At 35.3% G+C, this 18161-nt stretch overlaps 1 protein-coding gene across 5 annotated transcripts in view; it reads left to right on the plus strand.

The window, feature by feature from the left end:
- The window catches only part of WDR72 (WD repeat domain 72), a 105829-nt gene that overhangs the window by 56463 nt on the left and 31205 nt on the right, over positions 1-18161 (plus strand). For all 5 annotated transcript variants that reach the window (XM_010311983.2, XM_075764721.1, XM_075764719.1 and 2 more), the window contains 2 exons: positions 307-389; positions 6358-6469. In XM_010311983.2, coding sequence (XP_010310285.1) covers positions 307-389; positions 6358-6469 — 195 coding nt within the window. The remainder of the gene's footprint in view (positions 1-306; positions 390-6357; positions 6470-18161) is intronic.

Below are 18161 nucleotides of genomic sequence, written 5' to 3' on the forward strand. Positions count from 1 at the left end.
ACACAAATTCTTTCAAGTTAAATCTTGACTTTCTGCTGTGTGAACAAGCCTTAATATGCCCATCTAAAATCAATTTTTAGTGTACCTTTCCTTCTCTGGCACAGGACAAGAATAAATGTTCAAACAGTATATTGTCTGAACGCTTTGTGCTTTTTGCATGAGATGAAAGCATATGCTAAGAAATTAGGCTTTTTCAGATCTTTGCGGGTATGTTGCTGAAGTGAAAAATTGAAAATGTTAAATATCTTTCTATTTGTGTGCTTGTACGTATGTTATCAGTTCATGTATTATACATGTGTTTTTCAGGTAAAAGTAGATATCATTCTCCGGAGTTTGGGAGTGTTTCATTGCTGAAACTCATTTGTTGTTGGAGTGACCAATCTATAAAGGTAGAAAATAGCCTCTGTCAGTTGTCGCAATGTAAACCTTTAACATGGCTGTAATTTAGCTTTTGAATCTGTAAAGTGACATAAATTGTGGATACGTGGGTGAAATTATTACATAAATCGTACCATTCAGATCTATGGAAAGCAGATTATTATTTCAGTATGAAGTATGCTATTTATAAAACTATTTTACCTTACAGTACATATTTAGCATATGTGGGAAAATAACTGTCCTACTAGTCTTTAAACTAGGTGATCATCTTCATAGCATGTGTTTAAAAAGTGGTTTAAAAACATTTTTAAAAATAAGTGGTTTAAAAACATTTTAAAAAACCTGTTCTCTAACAACCAGATGTAACTTACATTACAAATGCCATTTTATGCTCCAGGAAAATACAGACCAAAATAAGGGCAGTGTCATATATCAATGTATTATTATAGAAGAAACAGAAAATCCCTTCTTAAAGGGGCAAATAATTAATCCCAAGTACTTACTTATTAGAACACTCTTCAAGAATGACTTGGAAAAGTTCTGGGTTTGGAGGTGAGATGAAGCGCATGCCTATTGTTAGTGAAGAATCTGATGTCTTTGGAGATAAATTACTGTTTCTTGAGAGTTGACAGGTAACTGAAATAATCTGAACAGTGAAATCTAAAGACCATTTTTCATTTTGGAAATATGTATATTTAAATAAAGTTGTGTGGTTGCTTGAGTGAGTTAATGTTCAGGGGTATGAAACTCAAGACAGAATCCTGTGACCACAAGGGATTTTACCCCAGAAAAGAAAAATGCCTGTTACAAGTTTGTTTTTATAATATTACTTCTAAAATGAAATGGAACTCTGTGCTGCATTTCAGGTGCTAAGAATATTTTCCAGAGCGGAGGTGTGCAGGGCTGGGTACTGCAGTGACGGTCCCCGTTCTATTAGACAGTTATGGTTTCTGCAGATATTCAGTCCATTGAATTCAGTATTTTATCTTGAGCTTACCAGTTGTTTATTATATCCCCACTGTCAACACATCTTCCATGTTATTTCAGCATTCTTCTTCCCTCACAAACTGTCCCGCTTTCTCTTACAATAAGATTTTTCCTTTTTTTTTAAATTCTTTAATTAAAAAAATCAAACACAGGACCTCAGTTTCAATAGCTGCAATTGACCAGGTCAGCAAGAGATTATATAGATTTCACAGGACAGTCACTGAAACTCTTTATAGAGTTGTATAGCCATGAAAGTTTTGTAGCATAGCTGATTATGTGAGATCTATGTATATATATTTTCCGATTAATTTAGTGACTGATCAGTTTATACAATGATAACAGTCTTATCTAGCATAGGAGATTAGTGTGGAGAAAGATAAGGCATGGAATAAGCTTCCTTGCACTTTTTTGTTCAGAAAAGACTCTAAATTTAAAATGCTGAAATTAAGTACTGCAAATACCATGTTATCAATGCTTCTCAAATTTTAACGTTATTCAGACACAGCTTTGTAGTTGTGATAAGCTTTGTTAACCTGCTGTGTAGTGCAGATTTTGGGTTGTTTGCAGCTAAAATGCCGTAAACATTTAAACATTCAAAATAATTTGTGATGTTAGCAATAGGTGTGGGTATTCAGCAACCAATGATTTATACAAAATTATAGTTTTTGCTGATAGGGTGTCTTTGTTAAAACTTTCTGCAAACACAGATTTATGGCAAATATATTAATCTTGAGCAGCCTGGTTAAGCACTCATGTACCTTTACCCAAAACATCACTACTTACCCTGCTTTTAAAAACTTTTTTATTGTTATCTTCAGTGGAGGATACTGACTCTCAGACATGACCCAAAGGACTTGCCATTTATTGATTCCTCATCTCCTCACAGTACAGCAACAGATTCTGTGCAAACAAGGAAACTGAAAAAACCTGCTGCAAATGATTGATCAGGGGTCCACTGACTTGTTGAAGGGCTGAAGGAGGTCTTTTACTGTCTTAAATTTAAAAAAAAAAAAGCATATTTTTTGTAAATATTTCCCCCCAGATGATTTTTAAAGGAAAGGTCATCATGCATTTTGCTGTTCTTTTGGATAAAATATAGCTTGTTGCCACACTCCCATCTCACCCAGAAATTACTTATGTATGCTTGCCTTTTCAGATAGGTATAAAACAAAAAAGCTTGCCCTGAAACTTTTAATATGAGGAAACAGCGGTTGCATTTCTGCTCTTAATTGTCCTTACTCTATATTTAAAATATCTTATTTCTCAGTTATATGTGATAAATATTTGGTTATATTTTATTTTTTTAAATAATAATACTATGTTGTAGCTTTATGAAACTTTTTTGGCTGAAAGGGTGAACATTAAAACAAAATTTAAAAAAAGTTATCAGAATAGTCAAACTGTGATGCAATCAAAACATTTTGCCTGTTGTTGACTCTAGGAGATGTAAGGATATTTTTTCCAGCAGAAGCATTTCTTTGATAATTACTTCCTTGCTGTCCTCCCATTTTCAGGGCTAATCTCAGCAAATTAATTCAGTACTAAACATGGCCGTGAGTTTTGCATGAAACTTTACTAGGTCTGGGGGGCTTCAGCAGTTTGCTTTATGTGCGGCAGCATCAGGGCTCTGTGGTGTGATGTACCCGTATAGAAATAACGGAGCTTTATCAGCTTCATCACTTAATGCCTTCGCGATCAGTAGGAGTCATACATATGTTCCTCCTAGTTCTGCGTTACCTGGACGTGAGTCAGCTCTAATCTTGAAATGGTCCTGTTGTATAGTCCTGAGTAACGAGACCTTGTAAGAACTTGGGTGTTGTAATTCAGGAGCATCATCGGAAATACAGTTTATACACCTTCAGCGTACAACATTTAGATCCTGATTTAGAAGTTCTCTACTGCTGTCCTGATGTTTCAGTATTCCTTTTCTGCACCAGAAAACTTGTATCCTCCATAATGAGTTAGCTACTTAGCACAGTCTCCCCTCCCTTGAAAACTGTTGATGCCGTATTTAGATCTGACATAATCATCTGCATGAGGAATGTAGTTGCTTTAGCCTCCCTCTTTTACCAGTGGGAAAAATAGGCACTGTGGAGGGACTGCTGAGATTTTAGGAGGAATGAATCATCTCAGGACCTCCTCATTTCTTTCTATTGATTCCTGCAGTGCACCTGGGTTTTTATTGGTTTTCTTCACTTCAATTATTTCATTTGCATTAATATCTAAAATAAGGTGAGATGAATCTGAGATATATTACAAAGGACCTAACTGTCAAAGAATAAGCTACTTCATGGTAAGGCCATTGCAGGGAGTAGTACCGATAAGCTAGTACCTTCACTAATTCATTTGTTTTTACAGCATCTGTCTCTACCTTAAGCGATTTGACTTCAGTATAAGTATCTAGACAACTCTCCTGACAGTTGCTATCCAGAATTAGAGGAAAGCAGACTGGATAATATGAGTCTGATGTTTTGATCAGTATTTTTTTGCTCCCTGATGTGACTGTGTTATGGAGGCATCTGGGAGGCCGTTTCTGCAAGGCTCAGCCTTGTGGAGGTTATGACCTGAGCAGTAACCAGGAGTGATGTCTATTGACTTCTCTCCTTAGACCCACTCGTTATAAAGAGAATAGTAATCCTTAGAAGTAATTGATAAAGCGTAGAAAGGAAGGCTGGTGTAACTTAGTATATATGTAACAGTACAGCTTGCCTCAACTTTTCTTCAGTTGTCTTTGATTTGTTTTTTAGTATTTGCTTAGCTCTGCGGCAGCATTACCTTTCACTCCTTAATATCGGTATTTATCGTTGGACATATGGTATTTATACTTTCTCAGGCATAGAAAAAGCATAATTTGTCATGTTTCACAATCTCAACTAAAAAGCAGCTAGTGTTTACAACAGTGGTTACAATAATGGGCAAAATTTTAACACATTAGTAGCCAACGAGACAGCCAAGGTGTATGTAATCCAGAAGGACACTAAAGTGGAAACTATCAGAGAAAATGAAAGGGGCTCATAGATTTGTTTTGTGTCAGAAACAGGCAAAGCTTCTGGAGGGTTTTAAACTTGATTATAATGATAGATGAGGCACATGAATTCTTGGGGAAGATGCAGCGAGAGGACAAAACTAAACATGTGAAACCACACTGAGCGCTGTGGAAATGTGGATTCAACAAAGTGACAGGCAAGTAGCATGCAGAGATGTGCAGGTGCCTCTACAGTATCATGTTGTGCCATTTGCTACAGTTTATTTGATTTTAAGATGTTAGAGGAAATTACATGTTATGAATGCTGGCTGGCATACACAGCAATGGCACACGTAATGAATATCTGATCCAGATTAGCGACAGGCTCTTACCAGATCAGAACACCATGAGAAACACGTAATGTGTGCAATTCTTTTGTGTACCTCTGCAAGAATGGGTTTTTTTGTCAAATTTTTTCCCAGGACAATGACATGTCTGTGTTTCTTTCTCTCTCTTAATTATTGTTGATATATTGTAAGAGTCTGCTGTAAAGTCAGGATCTGTAATCCCCAAAGCTCAGGGCTGTATGGGTGTGAGGAATTGGAGACTGCCTTTGGTTTGCCCTGTAAAATAAAGTGCTATTATAACAAGATGAAGGTTTGTGCTATGTCAAAACACCTAGGGCTGGGTTCACTTGCTGTGAACTTTCACACTGTGGACCTGACTATAGTATACTTGGCTGCAATAAAGGATTTTTGTCACAAAGGACACCTACAGCCTTTGTTCTGCTTAATGATTTGAATTTACAAGGGCAGATAGAAATGTGATTGAGTACAGCCCACGAATTCACTGTACTTGATTAGTGAGATGAAACTGTCTCTCTTCCAGGCAGTCTGAGGGAGCCTGCATATCAACTTCAATTCATATAAAACCTAAATATTTTTCCTAGATTGTTTATAATAGAAATCATACAAACATAAAATGTTTATAATATAAACATTTAACTTAAAATTTAAATTTACATATTCATTTTAAACTCATATTTAAGTTGAGGTGGAGTACACTGTCCTGGAAACTTTAGATTCTCTCTGTCTTTCAGGAAATTTCTTGTACTTGAGAACAAATACTTTCCTGAGGGGGACAAATTGTATTTCCTGCCTGAAGGGAATACCAGATGAAGAGAAGGTATGCATGCTGCTATTCTGCACCATGCTGAAATTTAGACTAAGGATTTGGGTCCATTGTGTGGACATTGTCTTCGTGTGCTTTATAAACACCTTAGGTCTTTAAACTTTCTCAATTCTCCTGGGGCTTCTCTGCTAAAGTAAAAAGGAAAGTAACTCTGTCATACAGTCTCCGGACTGCATTGTCTTAACACCCGTACGTAGCGCATCAGCTATTGCAAGTGCCATTTATAGCCTGTTCATAATTCCAACAGATGTTCCTTTAGGATAAGAGGAATTTCAGGAATGGTATTTCTCTTTGTTTTAGATAAAATATACAGTATTTTCATGTTTGAGCTAGAAGAATAGAGGATTACCACTAATAACAAAACATTCTTTAAGCTTTTCAGAGAGCCAGTAGACACCAAAAAATCTAAAAAAAAAAAATCTAAATACAAGGTCCATATTCAGTCTATGAAGCACTTTTGCACACACAAAAAAATGAAGCTATTTCTTATTAGCTGTTATCACCATGTGCTTTACTAAAATATATTGTCATGACTCCTTGAAAACAAGGAGGCAGTAGATGACTGATTCTGCTTTTGAAATTAAAGAAAATGAATGCTTAGTGGGAAGCAGTCAAGATTGACAAGCTGCACCATCTTATTGCTATCCACTTAACATTTATTTCTCAATATGTATGTAGACACACATGATTAACACTGAAAGGTATTGATAAGTGTTGACTTTCTAATGACATTCGTTGGAACAACTTTAAAATTTTGTAGTAGTTATTTAAAATTGTCAAATGTTTAAATAATTGCAGTACTGATATTGTCCAATAATAACTTGCATTTATGACAGATTATTGAGGCAATACAAGCGGTGCTGCTGGCAGAAGTTCAAAGGACTATGAATCCCTTGAGAAAGACGACAATCTGCAGAGAGTCATTGGCCATAGTAGAGAATGGAAATGGTACGTTGTGGCTGCTGCCAAAGACTGAGGGAGAGGGATTTGCAATACGTTAAAAATGTTTCTTTGCCATGTAGGTGGAAAATTTATTGGTATATTCTTTTAGAAGAACTTTCTCTAGTACTCAGAGCAAGTTAGGAGTATGAGTTCATCATACATTATTTCTGTGTAAGACAAGCCAAGTGGCCCATTTCTGACCTTATCAGGCTATGAGTTTTCTCCTAGGATTGTCAAGGAGTTGAAGGACTTTTGTGCTCTCTGAACATTAAAAAAGAAAAGGTGAAGTTTCTTTGATTGTAGGGTAGTTCTGGTATTGCAAATACATTTGCAAATAACGGAAGCAGTGCGTTTGAAATAGAATCAGTAAATCATATTGAAAAGAAGGTTTAGAAATTTATCTTTTCAATGACATCAGAACTTATACAGCACTAAAAATTAATTGCTTAAATTTATAACTTCATAATGTAATACAGAATATTTTATTTTTCTTTTAGAAATAATTTCCCTGCAAGGAGATATCAAATGCATTTTACAATTAGATCATTTCATTTTACAAGAAGCTTACTCTTTGCAACTTTACAATGGTGCTAATGTTTATGGTAAAAAAGATTGAACCTGAATTTATGTTATGAAGTTATACTCTTTTTTTTTAGCCCATTAGCTGAGTCTTAAAATTAAGTGACCTAAATTTTAGATCCAATCTTATTAGTGAGCCTTCTCTTGGGAAACTAATTTATAATCTCATTGAGTGTGTGTGTCTGTCATGAAAATTTGTTACCAATCTGCTTGTTCCAGGGTACTAAAAATGATCAGTGATACTTTGTGGCTTCAGGCCATGAAACAAAATGGTGCTTCTGTAATTTGGACTGCTGGAATATAGTGAAACTCAAACACTTTGAATAATTGTCATATATGAGTTTACACTTTGCTTACACTGAAGATTGCTTTGAATCATTTCATTTTTATGTGGTTTGGGACAAGATGCATTGGAAGCAGAACATCCCCAGTTCATATATGGATTTGACTTCAAATCTCCTCAATTTTCAGGATGTATTTCAATGTGGTGTTTTGACATGGGTTATAACAAAAATGAGACTAATATAAGTTGCAAATGCAGGTATCTACAAACTTCAGATGTGTTTAGGTCTTTGAATTTGTTTCAAATCCTATACTAGATGAAAAACCATTTCTCTTATGTAGAGTGTGCTGGAATGATTACAAGAGTCTAATAGTCAATTGTTGTTTAATGCTAATTAAGTATTAAGGTTCACACAAGCTATGAATTCAGGGGGCAGTTACTTCAGCTTTCCACTCTCTGAAAAGGAGATTTGGTTGTTTGTATGTCTAGTAAAAGATTTTTTTACTGTCATTTGTTCTTAACCCTATTATTTGAAGGTTATTCAACAAACAACTAGAAAATTGCTTTGCCTAGTATGAGCACAGTATTCATATTCATTTATACTGGCTAGGACTTTTTTTATACTTCATGATCTGAACTACATAAATATATCCTGTAAAGCAGAGTAGATTTCTTTTGACACATCATTCTTCAGCAGTTTAATGTATTCTGGGACAGGCAGAAAATGCACAGGAAGACTGGGAAAGAGATGTTACACTATGTGTATTAAATACGTTAGCTTTTTATTCTCATTTCCATTCATGTTTTAGCTTGTTGCATTATTTATCACACTATGTAAATAGCACAAAAATTCTTCTTTTGGTTTGTATTGTTGTCTAATAGGCACTGCAAAACTTGGTGGGTTTATCCAGAATTGAAAAAAAAATTTGATTTCTAATAAGTTAGAGTAAAACTATTTGTAGCATGTAATGATATGCTGAAATTATTAAAAACCAATCCAGGAGTAAGTCTACAAACAGTGTAATTACTAAGACAAGTAATTATGTCTGGATTTAGTAATTCATCTGATAGGTATGTTATCTTCTATCATATTGAATACTCTGTATTTGAGTTGCACAGTAGCTGTCATCTTGTGTGACATCAAGGTAAAGGTTAAATATTGTTTCAGGTTTTTAAGTCATAATTCAAGACTGGGATCATGCACTCTGACCCAAAGTAAAAGTATCTGAATCTTGGCTGCCATCATCATTGTATTGCATTTTTGTTTAATTGGAATGAATAGATTTGATCTGGAGATGTTTAACCTTGTTTAACTCAACAAATTTCCACTGGAGTCAATAGAGTTTTCTTTCAAAAGACAAACAGAACTTTCAGGATTTGACCTTTAGCTTTTATTATCTTTAAAGTTTATAGTATATAGTTGGGTTTTTTTTTCAGAAAACTCCTTACTCCTTAGGAAGCTGTTGTATCCTTACTTCATGGTTAAGGCTGACAGCATTTAGACAGCAGCTTCACTTGCCAAATAATTGAAATGCCATATTTTTCTCTGTAGTTCCATACAGACAGAATTGTTTGTTAATTGAATTTAAAACAAACAAAAACCCCAACAAACCAAACCAAAAAAACCCCACCATAATATATTTTTCCAGAAACAAAGATAAGGAATTAAAAATGCTATTCACGTAAAGCATGCCAGAGAAAGGGTTAACTATGTTCTGTCCTAGTATGTTCTCCCATTGTTGCTAAAAGAAAATACAGATGCAAACAGTTGCAATTTCTTTGTTAGACAGAGACCTGTTCCAAACATATTGACAGCAATCTTACCATTGATTTCTGCAAGCTTTTCTTCAGTTCTTCAAAGAAGCTGAGTTTTTCCCTAATTTTTTTGACATTCATCATAGTTGTGAAAAAGTAGATCCCTTCTTGCCTTTTTCCTGAACGCTGATCTCAGGTTATTGGTACCATTTAGTAAGTTGTCAATGTGGTATTGTTTTCCACTGCCATGTGAGTTAGAGGCAGTGCTTTTAATATCTTAAGAATATATCCATTTTTATTTGCATAAACTAAGAACAACTAAGTTTGGTATTCTTTATTCATTTTTCATTTGTAGTATTTTATCTTATGACACACATACCAAGTCCATACCCAGCCATGTGCAGAACTACTTTGAAGGAAAAATAGTGGGAATACCGCTGTTTTCATTCAATAGCCCAGTGACTGGATACAAAGAAATTGGATAGGCCCTCCTGTAGCTGATTTGAACCCACACCTTCCTCAACAATAATGCATTCCTTATCCTTAAGGCATTCTGAAGTGAGTCATTTACAGCAATTGTTTCACTTCTCATGGAGATCTCAAAATATTTGCAAGTGTAAGAGTTAGAAATGAGATTGCCTCACCTGGTGTGTGTTGTGATCTGATCTCCTTTTAGCTACTGCACCAAAGCAGTTTCCTGTGTGCCATCGTTGGATGCCTATTCTTCCAATGCTTAGGAAGGCAAAACTATCTTATCTGAAACACCATTATAGCATATAATTTCTGAAATTGTGTGCCTCATTTTTTTGCAAAATGTGGAGAACTGGATTTATCTACCTTTTAAACACATCCTCACAATTCTCTTAAGATGTTCATGCTCAGATATTAAATTGAGGAATTGAGGTATGTGATGTTCCAGGAATGCCAAAAACTGGAAAGTGAAAGGAAAGCATAAAGTATAGGCTTTATTCCTAAGTACAGAGTATTATTTTAACCACCTCTTAGATTTGTGAAAAATTTAAATGTGAAAAATCACACCATTAAGACTAGCTTGCAATAAATTCGGGTTTGCACTTAAAAATTCCTAGTTTAAGAAACTGCTAATGATTCAAGCTTTTAAGTATATTTGAAAGCTATTAGGTATAACCTCATCTTTTGTATGTGGTTTTGGAGCTCTTTAAACTATTCAATTAAATAAATTGGTTCTTGCAGGAAAAAAACTTCTGTTGATAAATACCAGAGTGAAATTAATGGTGGCAATTGAATTCCATAGGTTAGTGTAAAGAATTGTCAAGGACTTATCTAGAATATAACAATATGTTTTGTTAAAATGAGGAATCCATTCAGTAATGGTAAATCAATGAAAGGCGGGATAGAACAGCTTCTGTTCACTAGAAAAGTGTAGTGACCTGCAGCAGAGGGTTTCAAACACTTCTATTGTCTGGGTTTCAGAAATCTGTGCAGTTGCAGACAACTTCTTAATGTCAACTCTTAGAAAGTCATTCTGTGGCAGTGTCTTTCTGTATAGCAAATGAATCTTCTTGCCTGCCTGCGAAGTCTTAAGGTTTTGTCAAGGAAGTGCAGATAAGGAGAAGGGTTGTTCTGTGTCTGATATTTTCTTTCATATTGTCATCTTGCTACAACCTACTGCCTTTTCATATTAGTCCAAATATACATTCTGACTCTGTATTTAAACAAAGATGACAACCCTGACTCTGAGCATTAGTCTATTTGGACCATTGATACCACAAAGATTACACAAGACTTCAATGAAAAGTTGTCCTTTGTTGCGCAACTGGTGGGGAAATGACTTTTAGGAGTGTAAAATGCATTGATGCTCTTCTTTACTGTAACCACATTAATATAATTTGTTTGTGTTCTGGTGAAATACATGCCCAGAAAACTTTAACAACATCTGAAGAATTAATTTGTCTTAATATTTTAAATTCAGACAAATGTATATCCGACCTCATATCTTTACATTTCCTTACTGTGTTAGTTTCAAGTTTGGATTTGGACTTGTGATGTATGTGACGTATTCAATCTTTGAAACTGCCTGCTTTGCTGTGGCTGGGTTCCATACCCAACATGAATCAAGCAAAATCTGGAAAAAGGTGTCCAGAAAAATGTGCTGGAGTCCTAGAAATGACATAACCAGAAAATGAAAGCTATCATTGCAGCTCTTAGGAAAACTCTCTTCTCTTGTGGATTGACTACTTGTACAATCAGGGATTAAGTCAAGCACAGGGAGAAACAAGAACAAAAACACCTCATTGGAGGATTTCTGATAAAAGAACAGACTAAAGAAAAGAGGAGAATGGGATACAAAGGAACTGGAAGTAAAAACCAAAAAGTCTATGAAAACTGAGGAAAAATATTATAATAGAAGCATGGCAATGTGAAAACGTACAAACGGTTACCAGTTTTCCAATGAAAATCACAACCAGGAAACTGGTTGCTGATTAAAAATTCAAGAATAGAATTTGATCCCAGTTCTGGTGTGATAAAGGTTATTGAGATTAGTTGGAACTAGGAAATGAGGAAATTTTGACAGTGTGCATGATTTTGGATTGAAAGAAATTGAGAAGAGACATTAAATGCACAAGCAGTTAAGAACCCATGTATACCAGCAGTGTGGGTTTTGAAAAGAATAAGAGACAATGCTCCTTTTTTAGCACATTCAAATCGCATGAAAGAAAAAAGACAAATCAGTTGTCTGGAAGAAAAGCAAAGACAATAAGATGACAATAAGCATCATCTTTCATAATGACAGATATGCTAAAGGAAAGCAAGTGAAGGGTTCGTGTTAGTTTTATAACCTATTTGTTAAAGCCACAAATTTTACTGACTTTTATTAATATGCAGATATTTGAAGGAACCAAAGATGATTTACCCTATGTAGGCTTTTTAAAGACTTTTTTACTTTAGAGGAACCAATAGTACTTCCTGCTGCTTTCTCAGACTAGTTCTATTTTTCAAGGTTATCGAGATTAAATATCTTCAGTTTGGCATATGAAGATGTAGAGTATGTCTCCAGAGCTTATGTTTCCGCTGGACAAAAAGTGCAACAGGACTAATAGATTAGTAGTGATGAAATTACATTTCCATGAACTGACCCTAAACTCTTTTCAAGAACTACTACATTATACCAAAATTGTGTTTACAAAATGTAGTGAGAGCTGATCTAGTTAGGTCAAAGTACAGTCCTGTTCATATAAGCTGAAATCTGAATCAGACCACCGTTGTCATGAGGTAAGCCTAGGTTTTGCTAAAAATGAGAATGTTGACATGAAGAAATCTTACACTTCAGGAATTCTCTTCATACATGGATCCTCCAAAATGTATAAACTGAAATGTCCTTCTGAGTGTTACAGTATCTGTGATTAAAACACAGAGTATGTGAAATTAAATTGATCTAAACTGTCCCTCTTACTGTGTAGCCTGTGCTTTGAAGTATTTCCAAACTTTAATTTTAGTTTTAGAGCAACATCTGAACCAAACATACAATCATATTTTCTTGCAGTTGTTACTTTTCAACTGATTTGACTTTTGGCTTCAGATATCTTCCTGTCTGGCATCACTCACATTTTTCCAGCCTAACCCTCTCCTGTTGCTTGTTACATCTTCCACCTGGATTCTTCCAGGCTGTTCTATTCCTTTACATTCCCATCTGCCACTTCCTCTTTTTCCTCAGGAACAAGAATGTTAAAAATTATCTTCAAAATAAAATTTCCTTTCTCTGTCCACTCTGTTCTTAGTGCAAACATTTCAGCTAATAAGAACAGAAAGTTTTCTAGATGGAACTCAAGTTTTGTGCTGTTGGACAAGTTCATGTGCATAACAGAATTCATTAAACTTTTAGACTTCAGACTGTTTTAAAAAGTTCTTTGGCAGGTCAGTTTTGTGTGTGCACGCATTAGCAATAAGCCATGCAAGAAATGATTGTATAATCAGCATTTCATCACTACTAATGAGAATTAGATTCATCTGTAATCTCATTTTAGTCTGTGAAACAGCAAACCAATTAATATAGTGTTTGTCTGATGAATGGACTTCAAGTATAAACTGGTGGCAGCAGTAGCCTTCCTCTGTACTGAATATGCATTAAAAATGAGTGTATTATATTCTAGTTTCATATTACAAATATTTCCAGTAAAAGAATACAAATCAATGTTATATTTTAGCATCTAACCTGTGGTTTAGCTATACCACTGTATCATGTCCTGGATATCCAATTAAAACTGTATTTTGATCCAGTAGTCTTTAATATTAGTGGTCAAGTACTAAAGGAAGTAAGCTTAAAGACTTGTTCTAGAACTACAGCTTATTTCATTCCATGCGTCATATATTTTACCAGAGAACTCCTTAATGTAGCAGAAATCAGATTTGGTGTGTATTTTTACACAAAATCAAATTGTACAGGCGCCATCTCAGACTCCTCCAAAACATTAGGAAGGACAAGATTCACTGGTCAAGGAGGCAGCAAGGATGACATGTATTCTAAATTCAAATGCACAATATAGTTTGTACATTTTTGTTTTGTATGTGCTTTTTTCTATGTTTACTGAATGGGAAGAATCTATAATATACCTCTTATTTAGATCTTTAAAAGTAAACACTTGGCGGGGGGGGGGGGGGCTGTTAATACAGACATAAAATTACCATTGGTTCATGTTTAGTCTTTACTGTTTTAGATGTTCATTTGGTACAGGCAAAGTATAACACAAGTCTTTCAAAGATTTGAAAGCTGGTTCTCTTTGGGGCTTCAAAATAACAAGTGAAGGAACTGCGAGTACTCTGTGTTTCAAGCAGTGTCCCCAGCTTTTTTTGGAGGAAGCCTAGCCTCCTCTGTCTTCTGGTTTTTTGAAGAGCCACTTCCTTGTCACATCTTGATTCCTTATTCTGAATGTGTCTCTGCCTATATTGTTATTCTTAGTCAAACACAGTCTTCAGACTGGTTAATAGCATAAAATTTGTAATCCTTACAGTTTAGTTGGAACCCTGCTTTTTTTATGACTACTTTAATGTACAGAGCCATGGGTCAAATAAGCCTCCTGATGGTCCCTTAGAGCAGGAAGTGAGGTAAACACACCATGGGAAATAGGTGGGTTAGTTACAAGATAATGTTTTAATTTCTTGTGTCATATTTTCTTTTCATCAAGTGATGTCTGTATAAAATGAGTCTTAATTTCATCTAAAAAGGTAGAGGGAACAAAATCTATTGTTTTTTACCCTGATTAGCTTATGTTTTGAAGTTTGTCCTTCTGCTATTTTAACTTAGCAATACTCAGAATCTTTGACTGCTCAGACTCTACCCTGCCCATTGTCCACACTAAGTAACCCACAGGCCTCAACGGTGTTTCCCTGCTTCACTTTGTCCTTTTTCCGCTCACCCAGCTTCTGGAAAAGCTTGTGAGTAAAGCAGAAAAAAGAGAGAATATTTTAAAACTTTCTCTAGAATTTTTAGCGCTAATAATTCTTGCAAAGCTGGAGAGTTTCTCTTACGGGTCTATTATGAGAAGCAGATGGGGGGTGCAGGGAAAGTTCTTCTGTGTGTACTTCATTATTGGTGCTGGAACAGCCATAGAGCAGAACAACACAGTATCAGAATTCCTTGTTTATATTTATAACAACACTCCATCAGGAATTTTTTCTGGGCAATATTTGTGTTCTGTAATCTCCAGCCTCCTGATACAATTTTTATTAATTTTTTCCTATAAAATTTCTCTGCTGTATGATGTTCATGTACAGTGTTATGGGTACACAAAGGTTAGGAAAGACTTAAATAGTCATAGGATTGGAGAGCTGGATGCCTTTCTGAGAAAGGAGTGGTTCAGAAAAGGATGGATCAAGGGGATGATCCCATGGTAGAAGAGTTTTCTTCTCCATATTGTGTGGTAATACTTCTGCCTGGCTTGGAAAAGTTTTCCAAGAGTTTGGCAGTGTTTTTTTCTTTGGGCTCTGTTGCCTGGCTTTTGCTTATTGTGGGGAATAACATCTTGCTGAGAAGTTTTGATTGCAGTTAGCTCTGGCTTGTATTGTCTTGGGCTGTTGGGAAGCCAGATCAATTTGCAGTGTGCAGTTAATTTTTCCCATGCTTTTGTTGTCTCTTACGTGATCGTATTTATGTGATTTATTTAATTTTTTTGGATATGTAAAGCAAGTGACTACATACATCCCAATTTTGAATCTTGCAGAAAGAGACTACTTCTACTGCTAATAATTTTCAGTAAGATTTGTGAAAAACACTGAAAGGTATAACTATTTATACAAGTCTTCATTATTAGTATCAAAGTTGAGAGCCTAGCTAACACTTACGCAGCAGACCAACACAACTGAATAGTGCTTGTCTCTAATACTAGGAGAGCAAGACATCTGCCTCAGCAAACAAAAAAGGGAAATAACTCAAAAGAAGCTTTTTTTGACTATCAAGCTTATCAAGAAAATACTGAACCAGTTGGAAGTACATATATATCCCTCACTATGTAGCATGTATATCAACAGAACTGTTAAACTTCAGGATGGAGAATGTGTTCATCCGTGTGCACTTCTGCACCTTCACACGTTTTTAGAAGTCTTTGTACATCCATTTGTATTTCATGTCTCTTATGTAATTAAGAAGCTATTTTGCTTTTTATATAAAGATGAGGTCACTGTTGTTTCAAAGCAGATAAACATTAATAGAAATAGTATTTCATATTTGAATGGTACATAGAACTAATCAGCACAAGATGACTTCTAAATGCTGAAATGTAGTAAGTATTTTGTTCAGTATTTTCTCCTCTCATGCCTACTTCATATTTAGTGTTTCAGCCTATGCTTATTTTAAGGCCCAAAGTTATATCCACCAGGTATCCTATCTTGCTTCACCATTATATTTTAGTTCTTCAATTATACTTACTAATAAAGGTGACGATTCAAATGTTAATGAATACAGAAACCTTTCCATAAAGTCTAAGGATTTTTTTCTCTCAAATTCGAAGTGTATCAGCAGAAGATAATTTTTCCCCCTTACTCTTGGAAAAAATTCAACTTGTATCACATTTAAGATACCTATCACTAATTCCCTAAAGACCAGGTGCCTGTATTGTTCTCATATGATGGATGTTAGTCACATCCCCTGCTGCACTACTAGAAGATGCTCAGATAGCCTAGTGAAGAGGGTGAAGCAGGAACCTGAAACCAAGAGACATTTTCTGTAGAATAATTAATAGCTGGTCTGTGTATTCTTTTCTTCTCTACCACCCTTATGTAAGGATAGGTTTTGGATTTCCTTTCTCCTTTCCTTTTTTCCTTAAGCTTCTGAAGTAAATTTAAAAAGAAACAAAGTATATCTGACATAACTAAAGCATGCCTGCTCGGTTTTATGTACTGGTAATGTTCTATTACTAAATTTTCTGTTTCTTTTGGAAATGGAGTGCTTCAAGATTTTGCATCTTGCCAGAGTGGAGAGTTTAATTCTGACAATGAACATAAATCTTTGTCTTGACTGAAAAGACAATCTAGGTTTTTTATGGTTATGCAAGTTAAGCAGGCACTGGGTTTAATTTGTGTTTTCAGAAAGAGCAGCATTTTTATGTAAGTTAGGAAGATCTTTCAAATAGGTGTGTCCCAGATAATCTTAGCAGATTAAGGCCATCCTGAACCCACAGGAAAGAATTCGTTAATTAGTATGTGCCTCTTGGAAGGTTCAAAAGGAGCCCCTTTCACTAGTGACCATTGTTATCCATGTCAAGGTATGATATATAGTATAGTATATGAATTACACTGCTGGCAATAGATTATATTAAGGAATAGTAAAAAAAATCATGAGTGTAAAACTGTGCTTTTCTGTAATGAAATTTAATCATTTAGTTGCATGGTTAGGAATGTTTTAAAGTAGGACTTGTCGGTGGCTAAGGACTTATGTCAGTGACAAGCACACTAGAAATAGAGCTAAAGCATCAGTAGAAGAGCTAATCTAACAGGCATAGCAAGCAGGTCTACCTCGTGTATGGGGACAGCAAGGCACGTCACAAAAAATAATAGACTGGTGGACAGGGCAGAGAGAACCATTGTTCCCAATCATCTTGTGATAATTGTATGTAGCAGCCATATTTGCAAAACAATTTCTCTAATGTTCCATGGCTTATAAGGGAGTAATTTCCTTCAGCCTGGAGTACGCTGGGTTTTGTGAAGGGTCTTGAATGGTCAGCACAAATGTATGCTGGGTTTTAGTTATGGTCTAATATAGCCCACAGACATTGTAAAGCAGTGTTCCTTCTCATTCTTTGACTGTGCTATGCCTTTCACCATTTGTGTTCTACTACCTCAAGAGGATTTAAGGGGTAGGGCTGCTCTGGAATAATAACCCCCCCCTTCCCCTCCCAAATCCCAGCAAAGTTGATATTGCAGTTTGAACCTGTGTGATGTGGATGCATTTTTCCTAAATTGATGAATAACATGTTGAGCATAATTTACTGGATGGAGAAGCAAGGTTGATAATTTTGGGATCAGTGGTCAGATATATTACAGTACATTTTCTAAGTTAAAAATAGATACTTAATATTGTATTATATTCATAGATCCATTAAATTTGAATATAATAATACAAAATGAAGAATTTTCAGTATTTTTCTAGCTGTCTGTGTGTGATATTTACAGTTCTATATGAGATTGTAGAGTAGATTGTGAGGGGGAACTGTCCCTCTTATAAAAGATATAGTTGTAGTGCTCTGCTTTTAGGAGTCAAGCAGTAAAAGCCCTGCAACAAAACAAAAACCTTTAAGAACCTTGTTTATTGAATTCTGTTGGCTGAAACTGCCAAAAATAAATTAATAGCCGTTACCACTGCAGTGGGTTTTTTGTTCGCAAGAAAAATATCTTGACATATTTTTTCATTCTGTGATTGGTGCACATTTCAAGGGTATAAATTAATCTTCAAAGGATCCTAGGGAATATCTTTCCTGGACACTTCACTTATACATCAAGTTGGCCATGTTAGCAATCTAATCACAAACCTGTAATTCAGTGGACAACAATTTCTTATTGTGAACAGCGTAGCAGCTTTTACTATCATTTAGGTCAGCCTAAGATTGCTGA

The sequence above is a fragment of the Balearica regulorum genome, chromosome 12 (assembly GCF_011004875.1).
Source record: "Balearica regulorum gibbericeps isolate bBalReg1 chromosome 12, bBalReg1.pri, whole genome shotgun sequence".
NCBI classification, from domain to species: Eukaryota; Metazoa; Chordata; class Aves; order Gruiformes; family Gruidae; genus Balearica; species Balearica regulorum.